General features: G+C 45.7%; 1 protein-coding gene across 1 annotated transcript in view; it reads right to left on the bottom strand.

Annotated features, from left to right (window-relative positions):
- Positions 1 to 24,343, bottom strand: part of LOC141153626 (tumor necrosis factor alpha-induced protein 2-like) — a 57,575-nt gene that overhangs the window by 24,508 nt on the left and 8,724 nt on the right. The window contains exons 9-12 of the mRNA XM_073638588.1: positions 23,050 to 23,150; positions 9,392 to 9,490; positions 1,670 to 1,790; positions 495 to 617 (exon numbers count right to left, since the gene is read on the bottom strand). Of these exons, the coding sequence (XP_073494689.1) occupies positions 495 to 617; positions 1,670 to 1,790; positions 9,392 to 9,490; positions 23,050 to 23,150 (444 nt within the window). The remainder of the gene's footprint in view (positions 1 to 494; positions 618 to 1,669; positions 1,791 to 9,391; positions 9,491 to 23,049; positions 23,151 to 24,343) is intronic.

Here is a 24,343-nt window from a genome sequence, read left to right as displayed (position 1 = left end):
GCTATTGAAGTACTGCTTAGATTGTAAAGTCTACACAAGCTACGACTAGCAAGACATCAAGGCAGAGTGGGCATGCTAACAGTGAGGTGAGTAGCACTCATGTTTTATATCTTTAATTTCTTTATGCTAGTAAAACTGAACAAGAGTAAAATCTAAAAAGTTATAAATGACTGGATTCCTTTAAATATTACAATTCTGGCTGCCTGCAGCCACCACTAGAGGGAGCTCACTGCTTACTGTTTCACCACAAGGTATACAGAAGGCTTCTAGGCTCCCTCTAGTGGTGGCTAGAGTTTTATTATTTATCTCTTTGTCTTTGCAGGGGGATTTGGAACTCTGTATCAGAAAAAGATGAGTCTCAAAAAGACTACATTTATATTTTCTCCAATTATACAAAGTTCTCAAGCCTTATGATGAGGGATGCAAAGGCAGAATCTAAGTGGTTATATACTGTAATTGTACTCTATTGTCAAGTGTAACATTCAATATCTCACCTGGCGATATTCGTCAGACAACGTAGATAGAGAGGACAGATAGACATTGGTGCTGGACATGATTTCCCGCATGATTTCTAGACTGGTCAGTCCTTTTGTCTTGCTCAGCTTTCTGAGATTACGCTGGAAAAAATGTTTGCTTAGATTTGTATTAAAGTGTTCCAAGTAGTATATTATATTGATCATGTATTAACATGCCGTACATTGGTAAACATTAAAGGGGTCTACCAAGAGGCCCAGGGAATTCTGGCAGGTAGGAGGTAGTTCGCAGGGCTTCTGTCTGTCAGGCAGCCATGGACTACTGACGTATCCTCTGCACTAGGGTCCTGCTAATCAATTTGCAAATCTCTAGTCATAATGTACGGTAATTCCCAATAATGAACCTTGTTAGCTCCACATGCATCCTGATGTCTGGGAATGCCCAAAAGTGCAAAAATATTTATTTTTTCTATATTTAAACTGTAACTAAACCTTTATTTGCTTAAAGAGGTCGTCCGATCTAAAATGGCCGGAAAATCTCTTGTGGTGCGCGCAATTTTAGGATTAACAATTCTGCAGTTACTCTATGTGACTGCAGACTTATCATTTTTGACCGGACAATTCCTTTAATATATGGGTGTGTATTGTAAGAAAGCAGGAGGTAAGGTCCTGGATGGCAGGTATGTGTCACCCAGGTCGCTGGCCTCGGTGATGTAGGTCCCGGGAGAAAAGGCACTAGCAATAATAGGTTACTGAGATGGGTTTTAATTGACTGGATTGTGGTTCCGGGATTTAGGAATAGCCAAAAGAGCATGGGTGGGTGGTAATGGTCGCTCCCATACTCCAGTCCGGGTCTTACTGGCCTAATAAAATGCACCTGGCCAGGTGAGGCTGGAGAAAGATGGAGCTGGTGAATACTCTGTGTTATAACCCGAGAGATTCCTGTGACACCAAGTTGGTGAGACTGTTTTGATTAAAAGGACTGTTTTTGCTTATTCATATGTGTTGAAGAAAGGACAGTTTTTTATTCCTATATTCTGAAGAAAGCTGTTTCTGTTTTGGAGCTTCTGTACTGTGTTTTGAGTGATCATGGCGGTTTCAGGACTCTTATCTCAACCGATCTATAGGAAGTTTAAGGAGCTGCAGCATATAAAAGCAAAACTTCTTAATGTTTAGTTACACTTGCAGATACTTACGTCTACGTCTTTAAACAAGTCCTGGAGGAGGATTCTGTCTCCTTCCTTTTCAATCTCTTGAAGGATTAAATTCATCTTCTGCTTTTCTTTTTCATTGGCTCTGATACATTTAACAAGATCTCTAAGATGAAGAGGGACAATAGAATATATGATCTGACCCCAGTATAGGGGCATCCCACATACTGGACAATCCTGACCAACCTAGGTTTCCTTCAGAAGCAGATAACCTCTTTATCGAAGAGATTGTCTACAGGTCTAGAGTCCATTCATAGCTGTGGAGTGCTTATTTTCTTAAAGTGAATCTGTCACCAGGTTTTTGCCACCGCATCTGGGATCAGCATGATGAAGGCAAAGAGACCCTTAATCCAACGATGTATCACTTAGATTACTGAGTGCAGCAGTTCTGATACAATCAGAGTTCTTAGATGTAGCATGCAGCAGAGCTGAGAAAGCTGCCCCAGCCCACACCAGGCTCTGTATGTACATTGTCTATAGACAGTGAGCTGCTTATCACAGAAGGGGGCGGAGTTGGACTTGAAAGTGCACTGCCAGCTAGTCACAGCAAAGATAATCACCAGGTGACAAAACCTTTAGTGTAAATAAACTACAGCACACAGCTGGACATTTGACACATTGTTGAATTCATAGTTTTAACCCCTTCCTCATGCTGTCCTCAGATTACATAGCAAAAGCCTGCTAACAGATTACCTTTTAAATGCATGTGGGGTTCATTGCTGAAAGCTCAGCTTCCTGGAGAAAACGAGATTTATTCCTTTGGGAGTCGTTGTGTAACAGTCATAGAGATGTGCATGGAGCGACTACAGTCATCGCTAACAGCATTGAGAGTGGCGGTTGTTAATATGCCCCAGCACTTTGACAGTGCTCTGCACTGATGTGTAGCACCCTGCTGTTCACAGGTACCACAGGATGGACTTTTCCACAAGAGGCCCTCATTACAAACAAACACCTCCACCCTTCCACCTTATACCACCAGAGGGAGCCCGTTAGGGATATATATATATGGAGGGTGGAGCCAGGCAGTTAGTCAGTCAGAGAGTGTGCTGTCACTGAGAGCAGTGAAGACGCAGCACGTCTGCTGCTGTATTGAGGACCCCGAGTGTGGCCGGAGGCAAGGAGGAGAGGAGAGAGGAGTTGAGGGGGCAGAGGAGCATCATAGGCTCACCCCAAGACACAAACCGGACACCGGGTCCGCGCCTACAGGGTCCTTTATACCCAGTAGGGATCACCAGCATACCAGGAGGACTACAAGTCCCTGGTCGACATGAAGCTAAACCCTTGACAGGACTAGGAACCACGAAGGCCCCGGCGTCTAGGGATAGTGGTTGCCAGAAGAAGGTCCTACTACCAAGCGTCAGGTGAAGGAACAGCACGACACAGAAGCTAGGACCAGTTGCAGGCTGGCCAGGAGCTTAGAGAGAGGGAAACACGGACCAGGATGCCTTATACCTGCTCACTGGGGAGAAGTCCTGAAGTGCACCCTTCCTTCCGAGTACCCTGGACCGTACCTGACATCCGCACCAGTAAAGGTACTGAAGTGAATCCCCTGTCTCTGTCAGTTACTCCTGCTGCGCCATCTCTCCTGCACTGCAAGCCCCAGCATCACCACCATTTGCACCTACACTGCCCCGGGGGCCCGCTCCGCCTGTGGGGAGCAAGAACATCCCAGCTGCCATCCCATCACCCCCGGAGGTCTGCAGCAGCGCCGGTAACCATTACCGGAAACCACAGGTGGCGTCACGAGACAAACTGTACACTAAAACCCCTTTTTAAAGAGAGACCCAGAGTACGGGCCCGGGAACCGACTGCCGTGACCTCCTAAACAAGGTAAAAGGCCCCGGTACCGAGTCCCCTATATTCCCCCTGGGTGACACAGCTCTCTTTCCTGGCGTCACGAATAGGATTTCGTGCCCGTTGCCACAGGGTACTGTGTGCAGTATTTGAACTGTGTTTTTACTGTGGTGAACATCGCCGCCATTACCACGTCGCCGCGCGGGAAGAAGAGGGGCGTAACCGCGGGAATCGGAGAGGCGTGACTGCTGGAAGCGCGCGAAGCTCAAGCCCCGCCTCGCGCTCTGACGCAGCACCAGGAAGCGTCAGGTCCTGGAAGGAGACCGTCGTCTGCGGAGCTGCCGCCTGCCCGATTAAAGAAACAGGAGGTAGGCTCCGGTTCACTAGGGGGGGCGCAACCATGGCCGACGACCAGCAAAACGCCGGAGCACCGGTTAACGCTCCTGATGCTCAACTCGCGCCCAGCGCTGCTCAGGCCGGAGCGGCCGCCCCACCAGCAGAGGTCGTGGCACCGTTGATACCCATGGCCCTGCCATATATCCCTGGAGCAAAATGGCTTCCCCAGTATGACGGCAAACCAGACACCCTGTCTGGATTCAAAAGGAAAATATGCGGTGTACTGAATATGTTGTACTCAATGACTGGTAAGCAGAGAGCCGCTGTTGTGCTGGGACAATTGACTGGTGCCGCGGAGCGGGAAGTTGAAACCTTGCCAGCCGCAGACCAGGAATCAGTATCCATTATCTTTAAGAGACTGCAAACTATGTTTGAAAACCGCACTGAGACAGATCTCCAGATGAGGTTCTACCACTGTACCCAGAAATCTGAGGACAGTATCCGGGACTATGCCTGGTGCTTACAAGAGGCCCTGCGGGCCCTGAAACAGGTTAGTCCAGCCAGCATACATGGTGAGGACAAAATGCTGACAGAACAGTTCATCCGGAAGTTGAGGTTCCAGGAGGAGAGCAGAACCGTACGGTGGTGGTCCTTAGATCATCCAAATGCCACCTTTGACGCCCTGAAGGACATGGCTATTAAGGGTCTGCAGACCCTGGAACCATCAGATACTGCTATCCAGCGTTACCAGGGTGGGGCCACCCCAGTGCCCGCAGCACCCACTGCTCCTTCATTAACGGCTGAAACAAAGATGCAAACAGTGCCCCCTAGCGAGCTGGACAGCCTACGCTCTGAAGTGTGTCAGCTAAGTAAAACCCTGACCACTGCCCTGAGCGCCCTGCAGCTACAGGCGGAGCCCGAGCCGGAGGGAAGGATCCTACTCGCCGACAGTCCTGAGGATGTCCCCTGGATGAGGAGAAGGACAACGCCACCCCGTAGGAGGACAACGCCACCCCGTGGGAGGACCAACGACCAAAGTCGCCCTCCAGGAGACTTCATCTGCTACCGTTGCCACAAGGCAGGCCACACAGCGCTGGACTGTCCTTTAAACGGGCAAACCTTGGGGCCAAGGGCCGACACCTAGGAGTAAATCAACCAGGCCCATCAAGCTGGTACGACCGGTTTGTAGGAGGAAGGCCTTTCCTGTCCATCGTGCTGGACGGCATAGCAACACCTGCATTACTGGACACCGGCTCACAGGTAACCATCATACCTGATGTCCTCTACAAAAGGTACTGGTCCATAGATGAACTCCACCCGCCAGCCCCGAACCTCTCTGTGTATGCCTCTAACGGCCTTCCTCTTAACCTAGTAGGGGTTAAGGACGTGACAGTGAAGGTGGGGAGAGTGGAACTAAAGGACCAAGGACTAATAGTCATAGAATCTAACCCTGGTGATACCAATCCGTATATGATACTTGGTACAAATATTGTCGGTAACTGTTTGGGAGAAGTGTTGTTTTTACTCCAACAGATGGCTGACACTGCCAAACCAGGGCAGGGGAAGGTGCTCCAGAAAGAAATTTGAGCCCCCCTGTACCAGCAACAGGTAAAACTAACAGGTGGTGAGATTGGTAATGTACGGGTGACAGACCCGATACCCATTGTTATTCCCCCAATGAGTGAAATGCTGATTAGGTGTAGGGCAGCAATAGGTCTCAAGGGACAGAACTACCAGGCGGTAGTGGAGCCCACTAGCTCAGAGCACAGACCTACACTTCTAACTGCTAGAGAGGTAGTTGATGTACGCAATGGGAGGGTACCTGTACGTCTCCTAAATTGTGGGGGGGAGTTAAATTGCCACGATACGCCACTGTTGCCCGACTGTATACTGTGAATGATGATGCCATACACACAGTGGAATCCTTGAACCCACCAGACACAGTGGAGGACAATGACTCCGAAGCTCAGCTGGAGGAATGGTGTCAACAGCTCCATGTTGGGACTGACGCCACCCCTGTCCATCAAAAACACGGTGTCTACAGAGTGGTTCAGGAATATGAACAAGTGTTTAGTAAACACCCACTTGATTTTGGAATGGTTAAAGGGGTACAACACCACATACCCACCGGTAACCATCCACCCATTAAAGAGCGTTACAGACCCATACCACCAGCACATTACCAAAAAGCCAAGGAAATGTTGCATGACATGAAAAAGGCAGGGGTAATAAGGGATAGCTGTAGCCCCTGGGCAGCTCCCCTGGTCCTGGTCAGGAAAAAGGACGGTATCATGAGGATGTGTGTAGATTATAGACAAATTAATCGAATAACACATAAGGATGCATACCCTTTGCCCCGTATAGAGGAATCCCTGGCTGCACTAAAATCTGCCAATTACTTCTCTACATTGGATCTCACTAGCGGGTACTGGCAAGTCTCTGTTGCTGAGGAAGACCGGGAGAAGACAGCCTTCACCACCCCGATGGGATTATGCGAGTTCAACAGTATGCCGTTTGGGCTCTGCAACGCCCCCGGAACGTTCCTGAGGCTGATGGAGTGTCGCTTAGGACACTGGAACTTTGAGACAGTGCTGCTGTACCTGAATGACGTTATCGTGTACTCGAGGACGTATGAAGACCATCTGAAGCACCTGGCGGAGGTATTTGAAGCATTGTCCCGGTATGGGATGAAACTAAAATCTTCTAAGTGCCACATGCTCACACAGAAGGTTCAGTAACTGGACACGTAGTCAGCTCCGAGGGAGTAGCACCAGACCCGGAGAAGGTCACTGCCATCCAGAAGTGGCCTGAACCGAGAAGCATCAAAGAAGTACGGCAATTCCTGGGACTGGTCGGGTACTACAGGAGGTTCATAAAGGATTACACCAAAAAGGCAGCACCTTTACAAGATCTCCTGGTAGGACAGTCCAAGAGAGGTAAAAGTCCCCCATTCCAGTGGGGTAAGGAACAGGCTGAATCCTTTGCTGAAATGAAGGAAGTCCTAACTGGTGAAGAAATCCTGGCTTACCCTGACTATAGCCAGCCTTTCCTGTTGTACACCGACGCCAGCAACGAGGGACTGGGAGCTGTGTTGTCCCAGAAGCAAAACGGCAGAGAAAAGGTAATTGCTTATGCCAGTCGGAAGCTTCGCCCTACTGAAAGGAACCCGGAGAATTACAGTTCCTTCAAGCTGGAGTTCCTGGCCTTGGTCTGGGCTATCACTGAAAGATTCAAGCATTACCTAGCCTCAACTAAATTCACAGCCTTTACTGACAATAATCCTTTACACACCTGTAGACAGCCAGGTTGGGAGCCATGGAACAGCGTTGGGTGGCCAGACTGTCGAATTATCAGTTCACAATCAAGTACCGGGCAGGTCACAAGAACACCAATGCAGATGCCCTGTCAAGGATGCCCCACCAGTCAGACACCGAGGATGAGGTGGATGATCTCGAAGAAATTGAACTACCTGCTTTCCACAGAAATGGAATGGTCCACGAGCAGCACGCCTCCAGAAGATGTCATGGTAGGACGCCAAACCCTCTACCTCATCACAGCTGGAAGGAGACCCAGGACAGTGACCCGGTTGTCAGCCTCATCAAAAGACTGATAACCCAAGAAGGTTCTCAGCTGGAGAAGGATGCTCCTCCACAAGCCAAACACCTGTGGAATGAGAGAAGCCGGCTGTTCATCTACAAAGAGAAGCTGTGCAGAAGGTATGTCAACCCCAAGACCCATGAAATGGTGTGGCAGATTGTTGTACCCAGGACGGATATCCAGATGGTATTGGAATCCTACCACGATCAAGCAGGTCACTTTGGCTGGAAGAAGCTGGAAACCCTGCTGAAGGACCGGTTCTATTGGGTTGGAATGCGGAGTTCCATAGAGAGGTGGTGCCGGAATTGTGGGCCCTGTAGCCTAAGAAGAAAAGACATCGCACCACAATTTTTAAAAAAAAAAAATCATATACTCACCTAATCCAAATGAGTCCAGCGGCAAGGCTACGCGCTGCCAGTGTGCCGACGTACGCATCGAACATCAACGTGCCAGGACTTTGACGGCCTGTGCATGTGTCGGCGCCTCAGTCGTTCTGTAGACAGCAGGCTTACAGCGATCTGTGGTTTTGAGAAGAAACAGCGGTAGCGCAGGAAGAAGCAGCACATCTGCTGCTGTATTGAGGGCCCTGAGTGTGGCCAGAGGCAAGGAGGAGAGGAGAGAGGAGTTGAGGGGGCAGAGGAGCATCATAGGCTCACCCCAAGACACAAACCGGACACCGGGTCCGCGCCTACAGGGTCCTTTATACCCAGTAGGGATCACCGGCATACTAGGAGGACTACAAGTCCCTGGTCGACCTGAAGCTAAACCCTTGACAGGACTAGGAACCACGAAGGCCCCGGCGTCCAGGGATAGTGGTTGCCAGAAGAAGGTCCTACTACCAAGCGTCAGGTGAAGGAACAGCACGACACAGAAGCTAGGCCCAGTTGCAGGCTGGCCAGGACCTTAGAGAGAGGGAGACATGGACCAGGAGGCCTTATACCCGCTCACTGGTGAGAAGTCCTGAAGTGCACTCTTCCTACCGAGTACCCTGGACCGTACCTGACATCTGCACCAGTAAAGGTACTGAAGTGAATCCCCTATCTCTGTCAGTTACTCCTGCTGCGCCATCTCTCCTGTACTGCAAGCCCCAGCATCACCACCATTTGCACCTACAATGCCCTGGGGGCCTGCTCCGCCTGTGGGGAGCAAGAATATCCCAGCTGCCATCCCATCACCCCCGGAGGTCTGCAGCAGCACCGGCAACCATTACCGGAAACCACAGGTGGCGTCACGAGACAAACTGTACACTAAAACCCCATTTTAAAGAGAGACCCAGAGTACGGGCCCGGGAACCGACTGCCGTGGCCTCCTAAACAAGGTAAAAGGCCCGGGTACCGAGTCCCCTATATTCCCCCTGGGTGACACAGATGCACTGAACTGCGAACTGTCATTCAAAGTACTGGGGCGTGCTTACAGCCTCCGCTCCCGGTCATTATGTACTCAGCAATGACTGGGCATGAATCTACTAGTTAAAGGAAGTCTGTTGGCACAGAATTATTGCTCAGCACACCTTGGCGAGGCCATACAATTCAGAGCACCTTCCCACCTACTTGTTTTCCCTCTATCTCCACCCCTCACCTCTATTTTGATTGACCGCTTAGGCTTTATGATGCCACAGAAGGGCAGAGATAGGTAGAAAACAAGTAGGTGGGAAGGTGCACAGAGCGCCTATAATTTTGTACGACTGTTCAAACCAACTCCCTTGAAAGTCGGCGGCTCCTGGTAAAAAGAATGATAATTTTCTCCCTGTAGCTGCACTTGCCGTAAGGAGGCCGGGCAGCATTGTAACGCCTGGTGTCTTTGAATCAGTATAATAGCAACTTTAACCTCGGTATGGCCTGCAGCTGCACCGGACCATACCTCGTGTACTCAACAAAAACCCCATACCCCCTAATTCAATTTGTCTTTGGACGACCCACAATCTTACAATCACACAACACCTATTGCCATAACCAAAATGTGTTTTGTCAGGATCCTTACCTGAAATGGCTGCAGTAGATCATGTTAGTCATGATTATTTCTCTGAAATGAGACTTTTTCCGGTTCTTTTTCTGATAATTATTGAATGATGATTTGTATCTAAAACAAAACGTTACAATGTATCACTGGAAAAATACAATAAATGCTATGTGCCTTATACTTCCTCATCTTATAATTACCAAGATAAATATTTATAGTTCTTCACGGAAAACAAAGGCGACTTTATACAAATGTGATTGGACTTTTATATATAATGGGGGTGGGTAAATTATCGCAAGGGGATTTTTGAAATCTGTTTTCCTTGTGGTTACGTTGTTATTTCCTCCAAATTTATCAACCTGTCAATTGATATTTAATAAACTAGTTGCATCTTAAGATATAACACACACCAATTCTGTCCAGAACTGTTTTTACCACATTTTACTCTGCCCCCTACTAGAGTGAAAATTGAAACTTTTTTTTTTTGCCAAATCTTTTTTTTCTTTATGTACATCAGGGATGTCAAACTCAGATACACAGAGGACCAAAATTAAAAACTTTGACAAAGTCGGCTGCCAACCTTGATATGTATTAAAAACAAATGTCTACAATTGAGGAAGTTTTTCCTTATCATCAAATATAACGATGAAACTTTTCAAATGGAAACAAACTTAAATGAGTTGTCCCAGAAACAACGCACATTTTAATTAATAGATCTTAGAATAAAATAAATCACATCACAAATGAGGAATATTGGAATAATATGTTATGTAAGAGCAGTAAAAAGCATATGGCCTAATTTACATATGTAATAACAAAAGATAAACCTTGAATAATAAAGATAATAAATAATGTATGATGCAAATAAAAGTGCCCCAAAGCACAGTATGATACCCACACAGTGAATTCCTCCCCACTCACATTATGGTGACCCTGTTGAATCCCCCAACACAGTATGATGCCACAACTGTGATCCCCACACAGCCCTCCACATGAAATAATGGGCCCCACATAGTCCTCAATACAGTATGGGCCCCAACTAGACCTCCATACAGTATAATGGGCCACCTCATAGACCTCCATGCAGTATAATGGCCCCACATAGTCCTCCATACAGAATAATGGGCCCCACATAGTCCTCCATACAGAATAATGGGCCCCGCATTGTCCTTTATACAGTATAATGGGCCCCACATAGTCCTCCATGCAGTATAATGGCCCCACATAGACCTCCATACAGAATAATGGGCTCCACATAGTCCTCCATACAGAATAATGGGCCCCACATAGACCTCCATACAGTATAATGGCCCCACATAGTGCACCATACAGTATAATGGGCCCACATAGTTCTCCATACAGAATAATGGGCCCCACATAGTCCTCCATACAGTATAATGGCCCATCATAGTGCTGCATACAGTATAATGGCCTCACATAGCCCTCCATACAGTATAATGGGCTCCACATAGTCTTCCATACAGAATAATGGCCCCACATAGTCCTCCATACAGATTAATGGGCCCCACATAGTCCTTCATACAGTATAATGGCCTCTAGTCCTCCATACAGTATAATTTTCCCACATAGTCCTCCATATTATTATTATTATTATTATAGCGCCATTTATTCCATGGCGCTTTACATGTGCTCTATCCAGTATAATGGCCCCACATAGTGCTCCATACAATATAATGAGTCCATACAATATAATAGCCCCATATAGTCCTCCATACAGTATAATGGCCACATATAGTCATCCATACAGTATAATGGGCCCTACATAGTCCTCCATACAGTATAATGGCCCCACATAGTCCTCCATACAGAATAATGTCCCCACATAGTCCTCCATACAGTATAATGGCCCCACATAGTCCTCCATACAGAATAATGGCTCCACATAATGCTCCATACAGTATAATGGCCCCACATAGTCCTCTATACAGAATAATGGCCCCACATAGTCCTGCATACAGTATAATGGCCCCACATAGTCCTCCATACAATATAATGAGTCCACACAGTGCTCCATACAGTATAATGGCCCCATATAGTCCTCCATACATTATAATGGGCCCCACATAGTCCTCCATACAGAATAATGGGCCCCACATAGTCCTACATACAGTATAATGGCCTCACATAGTTCTCCATACAGTATAATGGGCCCCATGTAGTCCTCCATACATTATAATGGGCCCCACATAGTCCTCCATACAGAATAATGGGCCCCACATAGTCCTTTGTACAGTATAATGGGCCCCATGTAGTCCTCCATACAGAATAATGGGCCCCACATAGTCCTCCATACAGTATAATGGCATCACGTAGTTCTCCACACAGTATAATGAGCCCCACATAGTGCTCCATACAATATAATGAGTCCATACAATATAATAGCCCCATATAGTCCTCCATACAGTATAATGGCCACATATAGTCATCCATACAGTATAATGGGCCCTACATAGTCCTCCATACAGTATAATGGCCCCACATAGTCCTCCATACAGAATAATGTCCCCACATAGTCCTCCATACAGTATAATGGCCCCACATAGTCCTCCATACAGAATAATGGCTCTACATAAGGCTCCATACAGTATAAAGGCCCCACATAGTCCTCCATACAGAATAATGGCCCCACATAGTCCTGCATACAGTATAATGGCCCCACATAGTCCTCCATACAGAATAATTGCCCCACATAGTCCTCCATACAGTATAATTGCCCCACATAGTCCTCCATATAGTATAATGTCCCCACATAATGCTCCATACAGTATAATGGCCCCACATAGTCCTCCATACAGTATAATGGCCCCACATAGTGCACCATACAGTATAATGGGCCCACATAGTCCTCCATGCAGAATAATGGGCCCCACATAGTTCTCAATACAGAATAATGGGCCCCACATAGTCCTCCATACAGTATAGTGGCCCATCATAGTCCTCCATACAGTATAATGAGCCCCACATAGTGCTCCATACAATATAATGAGTCCACACAGTGCTCCATACAGTATAATGGCCCCATATAGTCCTCCATACATTATAATGGGCCCCACATAGTCCTCCATACAGTATAATGGGCCCCACATAGTCCTCCATACAGTATAATAGGCCCCACGTAGTCCTCCATACAGTATAATGGCCCCACATAGTCCTCCATGCAGTATAATTGTTAGAACTCTCCTATTAGGTTTTTTCTATTATGCTGGTCACATGACCGTTTTTGCCTATTTAATCCTGCTCCGCCCTTCTGGCCTTGCTGGACTTCATTGTAATTTCTACTCTTAAGCTAGCCAGGTGCTTTGTTACCTTTCTCAGTCAGTTTAGCTAGGTCTTTTGACCTCTATGTTCTTTGCTGTTTGTTTGTCTTTTTACTGCTACAATTTCTGCTAGGAGGTGTCCATCTTTCTCCCAGTCCCTAGTTCTTGTAGGGATCCCTCCCTCACATCTATAGGTCTTCGTTCAGACTAGCTGAGGACTTTAGCGGGTCTGATCGCAGGATCAGGTTCCCCGTTACATCGTAGGGATCTAGCTTAGTTCTATTGTAGGGACAGATCTCCTGTCTTTCCTTAGTGCTTGTAGCAGATCATAACAGTAAGTCCAGCCCAAAAAAAAAAAAAAAAAATTTCTCTAAGGTAAGACCTCCAGTTTCCATCATGGTGTCGGTTCAGGATTTGGCTCAATGCCTACAGGGACTCTCTCTGGAGGTGGCCGAGCTCCAACAACACGTGAGTAGCTGTTCTGGAGCGCATTTTGTGGAGCCAAAGGTACAATTGCCTGATTTATTTTTTGGTGAACAACAAGATTTTTTTTCCTTTAAAAATGCTTGTTTATTGTATTTTCGTTTGAGACCCAGATCCTCTGGTGATGAATCACAGCGCATAGGGTTCATAATGTCACTTTTGCGCAAAGAACCTCAGGGATGGGCCTTTTCTCTCCAACCTAGTGATCCGTGCTTTAGATCAGTGGATAGGTTTTTTTCTGCTTTGGGGTTGTTGTATGATGATCCTGATCGTGTCTCATCAGCTGAGACGGAATTGAGACATTTGAGGCAGGGATCAAGTAATGTGGAAAATTATTGTACTCACTTCCGTCGGTGGTCTGCTCAGGTGGGGTGGAACGATTCAGCTCTGAGAAGTTTGTTTCTTGCTGGGCTAGGTGAAAGGGTTAAGGATCTGCTGATTGCTTATCCTACACCTGGAAACTTGCAGGAGGCAATGCAATTAGCTATACGGGTGAACAGGAGACTGCGTGCAAGGGTTAATGAGAGTAAATCCTCTGCCATGTCAGCTCCGAGTCTTGAGAGGGTCTGTACTGACACTGGAGAGCCGATGGAGATTGGGGCGATGTCACCCCGCTCTCAGGAAAAAGACCGCAGGTTTTCTGAAGGTTTGTGCTTTTATTGCGGCAAATCTGACCATTTCATTAAGAACTGTGTGCTTCGTATGAACAAAGAAAAAAAAAAGGTCAGTTACGCCCGTATAGCCTGTTTAAACACTAAGGGTGTATTTCATTCTGCTACTACCGCAGCTCAGGAAGAATTAATTGAATTTTGGGTATTTGTGGATTGTGGTTCAACTCTGAATGTGATGGGGGATTCTTGGAAAAACTTAATTTAAAACCCCAACCTTTGTCATCTCCTATTGTCGTGGTTTCTGTCGATGGCTCTCCCTTGAATGTGTTACTCACAAGGTTTATGAATTTCCCCTCACTATTAATGGTATTCACCAAGAAAATTTGGATTTGGTGGTATTAAATAATTTGCCTTCTCCAGTAGTTTTGGGGTTGCCCTGGTTAAAATTGCACAATCCTGTACTGGATTGGTCTACCAATGAAATTAAGTCCTGGAGCCCTAAGTGTTATGACAAGTGTTGTAACGGGCGCATTGCTGCTGTGGATAAAGGGGAATTACCTGTACCTATTCAGGATTTTTGGAAAGCTTTTTCTGAGGAGGAGTCGCAAATTTTGCCTCCCCATAGAGACTACGATTGTACCATTGAATTTGTCCCTGGAGCGACTCTTCCTAAAAGTCGTTTATTTAATCTTACTATTCCTGAGAGAAAGGCTTTGGAGGAATACATACAGACGAGCTTGGCCGCCGGTCATATCAGACCCTCTAAGTCACCTGTGGCTGTTGGATTTTTTTTTGTTAAAAAAAAGGACGGCGGTTTACGTCCTTGTTTGGACTTTCGCGAGATTAATAAAATTACTGTACGCAATCCTTACCCACTGCCATTGATTCCTGATTTGTTTAACCAGTTAGTGGGGGCCAAGTGGTTCTCTAAAATTGATCTCCGAGGGGCATACAATTTGTTGCGCATGAAGGAGGGTGATGAATGGAAGACTGCTTTTAACACTCCTGTGGGTCATTTTGAGAATTTGGTTATGCCTTTTGGTCTTACCAATGCACCAGCATTTTCTCAGAATCTTATTAATGACATCCTTAGACCTTTGATTGGTAAGAATGTGGTTGTGTATTTGGATGACATTTTGATTTATTCGCCTGATCTGGAGTCTCATTGGCGGAGCGTACGTGAGGTATTACAGTTATTGATTGACAATTCGCTTTTTGCTAAGCTGGAGAAATGTGAGTTCGCTGTACAGAGAATTAGTTTTTTGGGCTACATTATCTCCAGCGAGGGCTTTGAGATGGACCCGGTGAAAGTTCAAGCTGTGCAGGAATGGCCTAGGCCTATTGGTTTGAAATCGATACAGAGGTTTTTGGGTTTCGCCAATTATTACAGAAAATTAATTAAAAAAAATTCTATTATTGTTAAACCACTGACCGATCTCACCAGGAAAGGTTCTAATACGGTTCAGTGAACTACTGAGGCCATTGAAGCTTTTGTGTTTCTAAAGGAGAGGTTCACCTCTGCCCCCATCCTTATGCAGCCTGATGTGACTAAGCCGTTTTTGGTTGAGGTTGATGCTTCTTCTGTGGGGGTCGGTGCGGTGTTGTCTCAGCGAAACAAGGATGGAGTACATCCCTGTGCCTTTTTTTCAAAAAATTTTCTGAGACTGAACTTAATTACGATATTGGTAATCGGGAATTGCTGGCTATTAAACTCGCATTTGAACACTGGCGTCATCTCTTGGAAGGTGATGATTTTCCCATTCAGGTTTTCACTGATCATAAAAATCTGATCTATCTTGATGCTGCCAAGCGCTTGAATGCCCGTCAGGCTAGGTGGGCACTTTTTTTTTCGCGGTTTAATTTTTCCGTTACTTACATCCCGGGTACCAAGAATGTTAAAGCTGATGCTTTGTCTCGCAGCTTTTCTCCCATGGTTGGTGCTGAGGAGGAGGGGAGCATTTTACAAGAAGGTGTTGTGATTGCTGCATTGGACTCCGTTTTGGAGGATGAGATTCTTAAAGCTCAGGAGAATGCCCCATCTAACACTCCCCATGGGAGGTTGTTTGTGCCTAGGACCTTTAGGAGAGATTTGTTTGTTGAGTGTCATGAGTCTCGGTTGGCAGGTCATCCTGGAATTTCTGAGACCAAGAGACTTGTGGGTTGCAGTTTTTGGTGGCCTGGATGGCAGAAGGAAGTCATTAAGTGGGTGCGTCAATGTACTATATGTGCTAGATCTAAGTCCTCACATACTCCTGCTGCGGGGTTGCTTTGTCCTTTGGAGGTTCCCAGTGCTCCTTGGACACATCTGGCTATGGACTTTATTACTGACCTTCCCCCCTCTGAGGGTTTCACGGTCATCTGGGTGGTCGTGGACCGTTTTAGCAAGATGTGTCACTTGGTTCCCTTCATCAAACTGCCCTGTGCTAAGACACTCGCTAAGGCTTTTGTCAAGGAGATTGTCAGACTCCATGGTGTTCCTACTGACATTGTTTCTGATAGGGGACCTCAGTTCGTGGCTCGTTTTTGGCGTGCCTTTTGTGACAGGTTGGGAGTTCATTTGTCATTTTCATCTGGATATCATCCTGAGTCTAATGGCCAGACAAAAAGGAAGAACCAGGATGTTGAGCAGTTCTTGCGTTGTTTTGTGGCAGACAATCAAGAGGGGTGGTCTGAGTTTCTGCCGCTTGCTGAATTTGCTCTTAACAACCATACATCCTCTTCTGCTGGGTGTTCGCCTTTTTTTTGTTGTTCTGGGAGACATCCGTCTTTTGGGTCATTCTCCAAATTGGTATCGGCTGTGCCTGAGGAGGAGAGTTTTTCCGGTGATTTGGAAAGAATTTGGACGGATGTGCGTGGTAATCTTCAGGAGGCTAACAAAAAATCTAAGAGGTACTTTGACAGGAAACGTCAAGAGGTTTTGTTTATGGTTGGTGACATGGTTTGGTTGTCCTCTAAGAATCTGCGGTTGAGGATTCCTTCTAAAAAATTGGGTCCCAAGTTTGTAGGGCCCTTTAAGGTGCTTCAGGTAGTTAACCAATCTGCTGTTAGGTTGGAGGTTCCTACCTCCTGGAAGATTAATCCGGTGTTTCATGTTTCTCTATTGAAAAAAGCTTATGTATCAGATAGAGACGCCACTGCCACTGTTCCTCCGGTGGTGGAGGACGGGGAATATGAAATTTCCCGCATCCTTAATTCTAGACGGTATAGAGGGAGTTTGCAGTATCTCGTCGCTTGGAAGGGTTTCGGTCCCGAGGATAACTCATGGGTGAGGGCAGATGATGTTTCTGCTTCCAGACTTGTCAGAGCGTTTCACAAGATAAGCCTGGGCCTAGGGGATCCGGAGGATCCTCATAGAAGACGGGGTACTGTTGGAACTCTCCTATTAGGTTTTTTCTATTATGCTGGTCACATGACCGTTTTTGCCTATTTAATCCTGCTCCGCCCTTCTGGCCTTGCTGGACTTCATTGTAATTTCTACTCTTAAGCTAGTCAGGTGCTTTGTTACCTTTCTCAGTCAGTTTAGCTAGGTCTTTTGACCTCTATGTTCTTTGTTGTTTGTTTGTCTTTTTACTGCTACAATTTCTGCTAGGAGGTGTCCATCTTTCTCCCAGTCCCTAGTTCTTGTAGGGATCCCTCCCTCACATCTATAGGTCTTCGTTCAGACTAGCTGAGGACTTTAGCGGGTCTGATCGCAGGATCAGGTTCCCCGTTACATCGTAGGGATCTAGCTTAGTTCTATTGTAGGGACAGATCTCCTGTCTTTCCTTAGTGCTTGTAGCAGATCATAACAATAATGGCCCCACATAGACCTCCATACAGTATAATGGCCCCACTTAGACCTCCATACAGTATAATGGCCCCACATAGTTCTCCATACAGAATAATGGGCCCCACATAGTCCTCCATATAGTATAATGGCCCATCATAGTGCTGCATACAGTATAATGGCCTCACATAGCCCTCCATACAGTATAATGGGCTCCACATAGTCTTCCATACAGAATAATGGCCCCACATAGTCCTCCATACAGATTAATGGGCCCCACATAGTCCTTCATACAGTATAATGGCCTCTAGTCCTACATACAGTATAATTTTCCCACATAGTCCTCCATATTATTATTATTATTATTATTATTATAGCGCCATTTATTCCATGGCGCTTTACATGTGCTCTATCCAGTATAATGGCCCCACATAGTGCTCCATACAATATAATGAGTCCATACAATATAATAGCCCCATATAGTCCTCCATACAGTATAATGGCCACATATAGTCATCCATACAGTATAATGGGCCCTACATAGTCCTCCATACAGTATAATGGCCCCACATAGTCCTCCATACAGAATAATGTCCTCACATAGTCCTCCATACAGTATAATGGCCCCACATAGTCCTCCATACAGAATAATGGCTCCACATAATGCTCCATACAGTATAATGGCCCCACATAGTCCTCTATACAGAATAATGGCCCCACATAGTCCTGCATACAGTATAATGGCCCCACATAGTCCTCCATACAGAATAATTGCCCCACATAGTCCTCCATACAGTATAATGGCCCCACATAGTCCTCCATATAGTATAATGTCCCCACATAATGCTCCATACAGTATAATGGCCCCACATAGTCCTCCATACAGTATAATGGCCCCACATAGTGCACCATACAGTAAAATGGGCCCACATAGTCCTCCATGCAGAATAATGGGCCCCACATAGTTCTCAATACAGAATAATGGCCCCCACATAGTCCTCCATACTGTATAGTGGCCCATCATAGTCCTCCATAGAGTATAATAAGCCCCACATAGTGCTCCATACAATATAATGAGTCCACACAGTGCTCCATACAGTATAATGGCCCCATATAGTCCTCCATACATTATAATGGGCCCCACCTAGTCCTCCATACAGTATAATGGCCCCACATAGACCTCCATACAGTATAATGGCCCCACATAGACCTTCATACAGTATAATGGCACCACATAGTGCACCATACAGTATAATGGGCCAACATAGTTCTCCATACAGAATAATGGGCCCCACATAGTTCTCCATACAGAATAATGGGCCCCACATAGTCCTCCATACAGAATAATGGCCCATCATAGTGCTGCATACAGTATAATGGCCTCACATAGCCCTCCATACAGTATAATGGGCTCCACATAGTCTTCCATACAGAATAATGGCCCCACATAGTCCTCCATACAGATTAATGGGCCCCACATAGTCCTTCATACAGTATAATGGCCTCTAGTCCTCCATACAGTATAATTTTCCCACATAGTCCTCCATATTATTATTATTATTATTATTATTATTATAGCGCCATTTATTCCATGGCGCTTTACATGTGCTCTATCCAGTATAATAGCCTGACATAGTGCTCCATACAGTACAATTTCCTCACATAGTCCTCCATACAGTATAATGGCCCCACATAGTCCTTTATACAGTATAATGGCCCCACATAGTCTTCCATACAGAATAGTGGCCCCACATAGTCCTCTGTCATGGAGATATTAAGGAAAATATTAAGGACTTCTCTCTTTCCCTGAAACCCCTCTTCATCCCCCTCTCCTATACCAAGTGTCAAAAGAGAAGAGCTGACACCTTGGCCAGTGGCATCTGTGCAAATTAACACACCCATGAGAAATGCTTTGAAAGCAAGTGCCAGCCAGAAGGTGCTACCAACCCCAATTAACACAGGCTTGTGATAAATTTACATCTAGCTAAGGAAGACTTAGTTCCCAGGAATTTAACCGAAGTATGTAGCCGACCCGGAGCCGAAACAAAATATGGAATAACTAAAGTTCAATACGTTCGGTAATAATGGGGCCCATATTTTTAGTGACAGGGTCAGCTAAAGAACAATATGGATATTTTCCCATCACTGTAGGCCCCTCCGGGGGGCTGTGGCGCAAAAGTAACAAAATAGCAGACTGCAACTATGTCCTATGTCATGTGTGATCTCTAAAGGAAGATAAATTCATAACGGAAAAAATGGTATTAGTTCCGAGCTTCTGCGATCAACCAACGATGAGTTATCGCAAAAGCCAGATATTCTAATAAAAATATGAAGGCTGGAGACCAGCCCCCGTGATGTCCTGTGTGGGCAGGTCTCCCCTTAGGCATAAAAGAATCCATGGAGGATGGATAAGTATTCATTGCTGAGAGTAAATATTTATTATAAGCAACGGATCCCGTTCGGTTACGGTCAAATGTGGAGTGCTTCCCTCTAGCTATATTGAGTCGTCTCTGCCAACGATATAGTAAGTTTCTTCTTTAATCCTGTTTATTTTGTGTAACTGTATATTCTGTATTGTAATATCCCCTTTTGTAAAATCTTGTATATTTTTCCTAAACACTGCCTCCCTTTTGGATTAAATCTAAAATTTAATAGCTCTGTTTCTTTTGCTCTGTAATCGTTCCCTCCCCCAAAGCCATACGCTACCAGAACGCAGACATCCAACCAGCCCTGTATTATATTTTCAATTTGGCCAGTAGTGCCAGCGAATAATAATAATTGGGCTATCGTGAAGCTGGCAGTAACCGTACGGGGCGATTACACTAATTCCATGCGTTGGAATCCGGAGGTGTGACGCCATACGTTTTCTGCTCACTTGCCGATTGCTACGCAGTGAGTAGTCAGGATCATGTGCTCGCGAATCCCTGACGAAATCTGGACCGAGTGACGGCACGGTGAGATATTGTGTGGTCTCCCTGGTATCGCCCCTGTGGCTGTGAGTCCCTGACATCCTCCATACAGTATAATGGCCCCATATAGTCCTCTATACAGTATAATGGCCTCACATAGTTCTCCATACAGTATAATGGCCCCATATAGTCCTCTATACAGTATAATGGCCCCACATAGTCCTCTATGCAGAATAATGGGACCCACATAGTCCTCCATACAGTATAATGGGCCTCACATAGTCCTCTATACAGAATAATGGGACCCTCATAGTCCTCCATACAGAATAATGGACCCCATATAGTCCTCCATACAGAATAATGGGCCCCACATAGTCTTCCATACAGAATAATGGGCCCCATATAGTCCTACATACAGTATAATGGCCCCACATAGTTCTCCATACAATATAATGGCCACCACATAGTGCTCCATACAGAATAATGGGACCCATCTAGTCCTCCATACAGAATAATGGGCCCTACATAGTCCTCCATACAGAATAATGGGCCCACATAGTCTTCCATATAGAATAATGGGCCCCATATAGTCCTACATACAGTATAATGGCCCCACATAGTGCTCCATACAGAATAATGGGCTCCACATAGTCCTCCATGCAGAATAATGGGCTCCACATAGTCCTCCATACAGGATAATGGGCCCCACATAGTCCTCCATACAGAATAATGGCCCCACATAGTCCCAGGTGTCGCTGGCCAAATATAATCACTCTTAGGACCAGATTTAGTCCGCGGGCCGGAGTTAGACATGTGTGATGTACAGTACAGACCAAAAGTTTGGACACACCTTCTCATTTAATGATTTTTCTGTATTTTCATGACTATGAAAATTGTACATTCACACTGAAGGCATCAAAACTATGAATTAACACATGTGGAATTATATAGTTAACAAAAAAGTGTGAAACAACTGAAAATATGTCATATTCTAGGTTCTTCAAAGTAGCCACCTTTTGCTTTGATGACTGCTTTGCACACTCTTGGCATTCTCTTGATGAGCTTCAAGAGGTAGTCACCGGAAATGGTTTTCACTTCACAGGTGTGCCCTGTCAGGTTTAATAAGTGGGATTTCTTGCCTTATAAATGGGGTTGGGACCATCAGTTGTGTTGTGCAGAAGTCAGGTGGACACACAGCTGAAAGTCCTACTGAATAGACTGTTAGAATTTGTATTATGGCAAGAAAAAAGCAGCTAAGTAAAGAAAAACGAGTGGCCATCATTACTTTAAGAAATTAAGGTCAGTCAGTGCGAAAAATTGTGAAAACTTTGAAAGTGTCCCCAAGTGCAGTTGCAAAAACCATCAAGCGCTACAAAGAAACTGGCTCACATGAGGACCGCCCCAGGAAAGGAAGACCAAGAGTCACCTCTGCTTCTGAGGATAAGTTTATCCGAGTCACCAGCCTCAGAAATCGCAGGTTAACAGCAGCTCAGATTAGAGACCAGGTCAATGCCACACAGAGTTCTAGCAGCAGACACATCTCTTCAACAACTGTTAAGAGGAGACTTTGTGCAGCAGGCTTTCATGGTAAAATAGCTGCTAGGAAACCACTGCTAAGGACAGGCAACAAGCAGAAGAGACTTGTTTGGGCTAAAGAACACAAGGAATGGACATTAGACCAGTGGAAATCTGTGCTTTGGTCTGATGAGTCCAAATTTGAGATCTTTGGTTCCAACCACCGTGTCTTTGTGCGACGCAGAAAAGGTGAACGGATGGACTCTACATGCCTGGTTCCCACCGTGAAGCATGGAGGAGGAGGTGTGATGGTGTGGGGGGGCTTTGCTGGTGACACTGTTGGGGATTTATTCAAAATTGAAGGCATACTGAACCAGCATGGCTACCACAGCATCTTGCAGCGGCATGCTATTCAATCCGGTTTGCGTTTAGTTGGACCATCATTTATTTTTCAACATGACAATGACTCCAAACACACCTCCAGACTGTGTAAGGGCTATTTGACCAAGAAGGAGAGTGATGGGGTGCTACGCCAGATGACCTGACCTCCACAGTCACCAGACCTGAACCCAATCGAGATGGTTTGGGATGAGCTGGACCGCAGAGTGAAGGCAAAAGGGCCAACAAGTGCTAAGCATCTCTGGGAACTCCTTCAAGATTGTTGGAAGACCATTTCCGGTGACTACCTCTTGAAGCTCATCAAGAGAATGCCAAGAATGTGCAAAGCAGTCATCAAAGCAAAAGGTGGCTACTTTGAAGAACCTAGAATATAAGACATATGTTCAGTTGTTTCACACTTTTTTGTTAAGTATATTATTCCACATGTGTTAATTCATAGTTTTGATGCCTTCAGTGTGAATGTACAATTTTCATAGTCATGAAAATACAGAAAAATCTTTAAATGAGAAGGTGTGTCCAAACTTTTGGTCTGTACTGTACATAAATCAGCTTTAGACCTATTTGTATAGCGGAATTCCCACTGACATTTCAAAAGTGTGGAGTGTAGAGTGCAATTGTAAAAAATATTCACCCCCCTCCACACACCCTCCCTGAATTGTCTATGTAAATGTGGAGAAAACTTCATAGGAAGGAACTTATTGTAGAATTCTTACTTTACCTATTTAAGAATTGCAGAAATTCCCTTTCCACCATCGGCATCACTCTGCTTACAAAATCATCTGGTATTTTCTTTGCTAACTTGATAACTCCATTAAACATCTGTTAAAACAATGCTACTTTAATTAGCAAATTACATTGTGTACTATACTTGAGAATGAGTATCTACTACAGATCCCCTCAAAATTTCACACATCATTCATCATGCTGGTCTCTTCATAAATAGCAGGCTTTGTGACCCAGGTGTAGTGACAACCCCTGCACCTCCACAGCAGTATTCCTACATTTGGTTCCCTTAGGATTTAAGACCAGGTGCAGCTGCAACTTCTGAACTTCCTAGGGCAACATCCCTACATTTGACCCTCAGTCTCCAGGGTGGCTGTATCCTCTGCATCCCTATAGTGTCAACCCTACTTTTCCGCTCCCCTAATCTCTGGGGCCAAAGTATGACTGTAACCTCTGCACCCCATATATCAATATTCCTAGTTTTGGACTCCCTCTGGTCCAGATGTAGCTATAACCTCTGCACCCCTGATGGGCAACATCCTTAGTTTGGGGCTCAATCAGACACCAAGGCCCAGATGTGACTGTATCCTCATCACTTTATACAGCTACAGCCCTACCTTTCTGGTTCCCTCCAGCTCTAGGGCCATGATGAATATGCACTCCCTATATCTATATCACTAGTTTTGGGCTCTCTGAGGTATCATGGCCTAAGTATAGATCCTCAGCACCTCCTATAGCTATATCCATACTTTAGGGTTACAGGAGACAGTAGCAGTTGCTTCCTCTGTACCTAATTATGAGGACTGTGATGATATGCAAAATTTTGCAAAAGTTCAAATCTTGCCATGGCAATACTGCAAATTTGGATAGAAAAGAGGTGAGGTGTTGCACACCTGTCCTGGATCTGTCCTTTGCACCCCTCACCCCGGTCCTCTAAACTCTGCTGTGCTCCACGCTGGTCTTTGCAGATAGCCTGGCATGATCCCATGTGATTATCTGTCTGGGCTTATATAAGGCCTACCAAGAAACACACATGTGTCTTGGTTTTAAACTGAAAGTCTTAGGAACACTAAAGTCTTATCAGTACACTGCTCCTGTTTACCTGCAGGTTCCAGTCTGCTGATTCCAGGATGTCTGCTATCTGTTGGTGGTCTCCAGGATGTCTCCGGTCTGCCTGGGGCTTCTAGTAACCCTGCTACCTGTCTGTGGTCTCCAGGACATCGCTGGTCTGCTTCGGGTTTCCAGTAACACTACCTGTCTGCTGATTCCAGGATGTCTGCTACTTGTCG

Source organism: Phyllobates terribilis, unplaced genomic scaffold (genome assembly GCF_046119375.1).
Source record: "Phyllobates terribilis strain yellow unplaced genomic scaffold, ASM4611937v1 Scaffold_7__3_contigs__length_470593459, whole genome shotgun sequence".
NCBI classification, from domain to species: Eukaryota; Metazoa; Chordata; class Amphibia; order Anura; family Dendrobatidae; genus Phyllobates; species Phyllobates terribilis.
The sequence above is the reverse complement of the archived record's forward strand: the minus strand, read 5'-3'. Positions and strand labels throughout refer to the sequence as shown.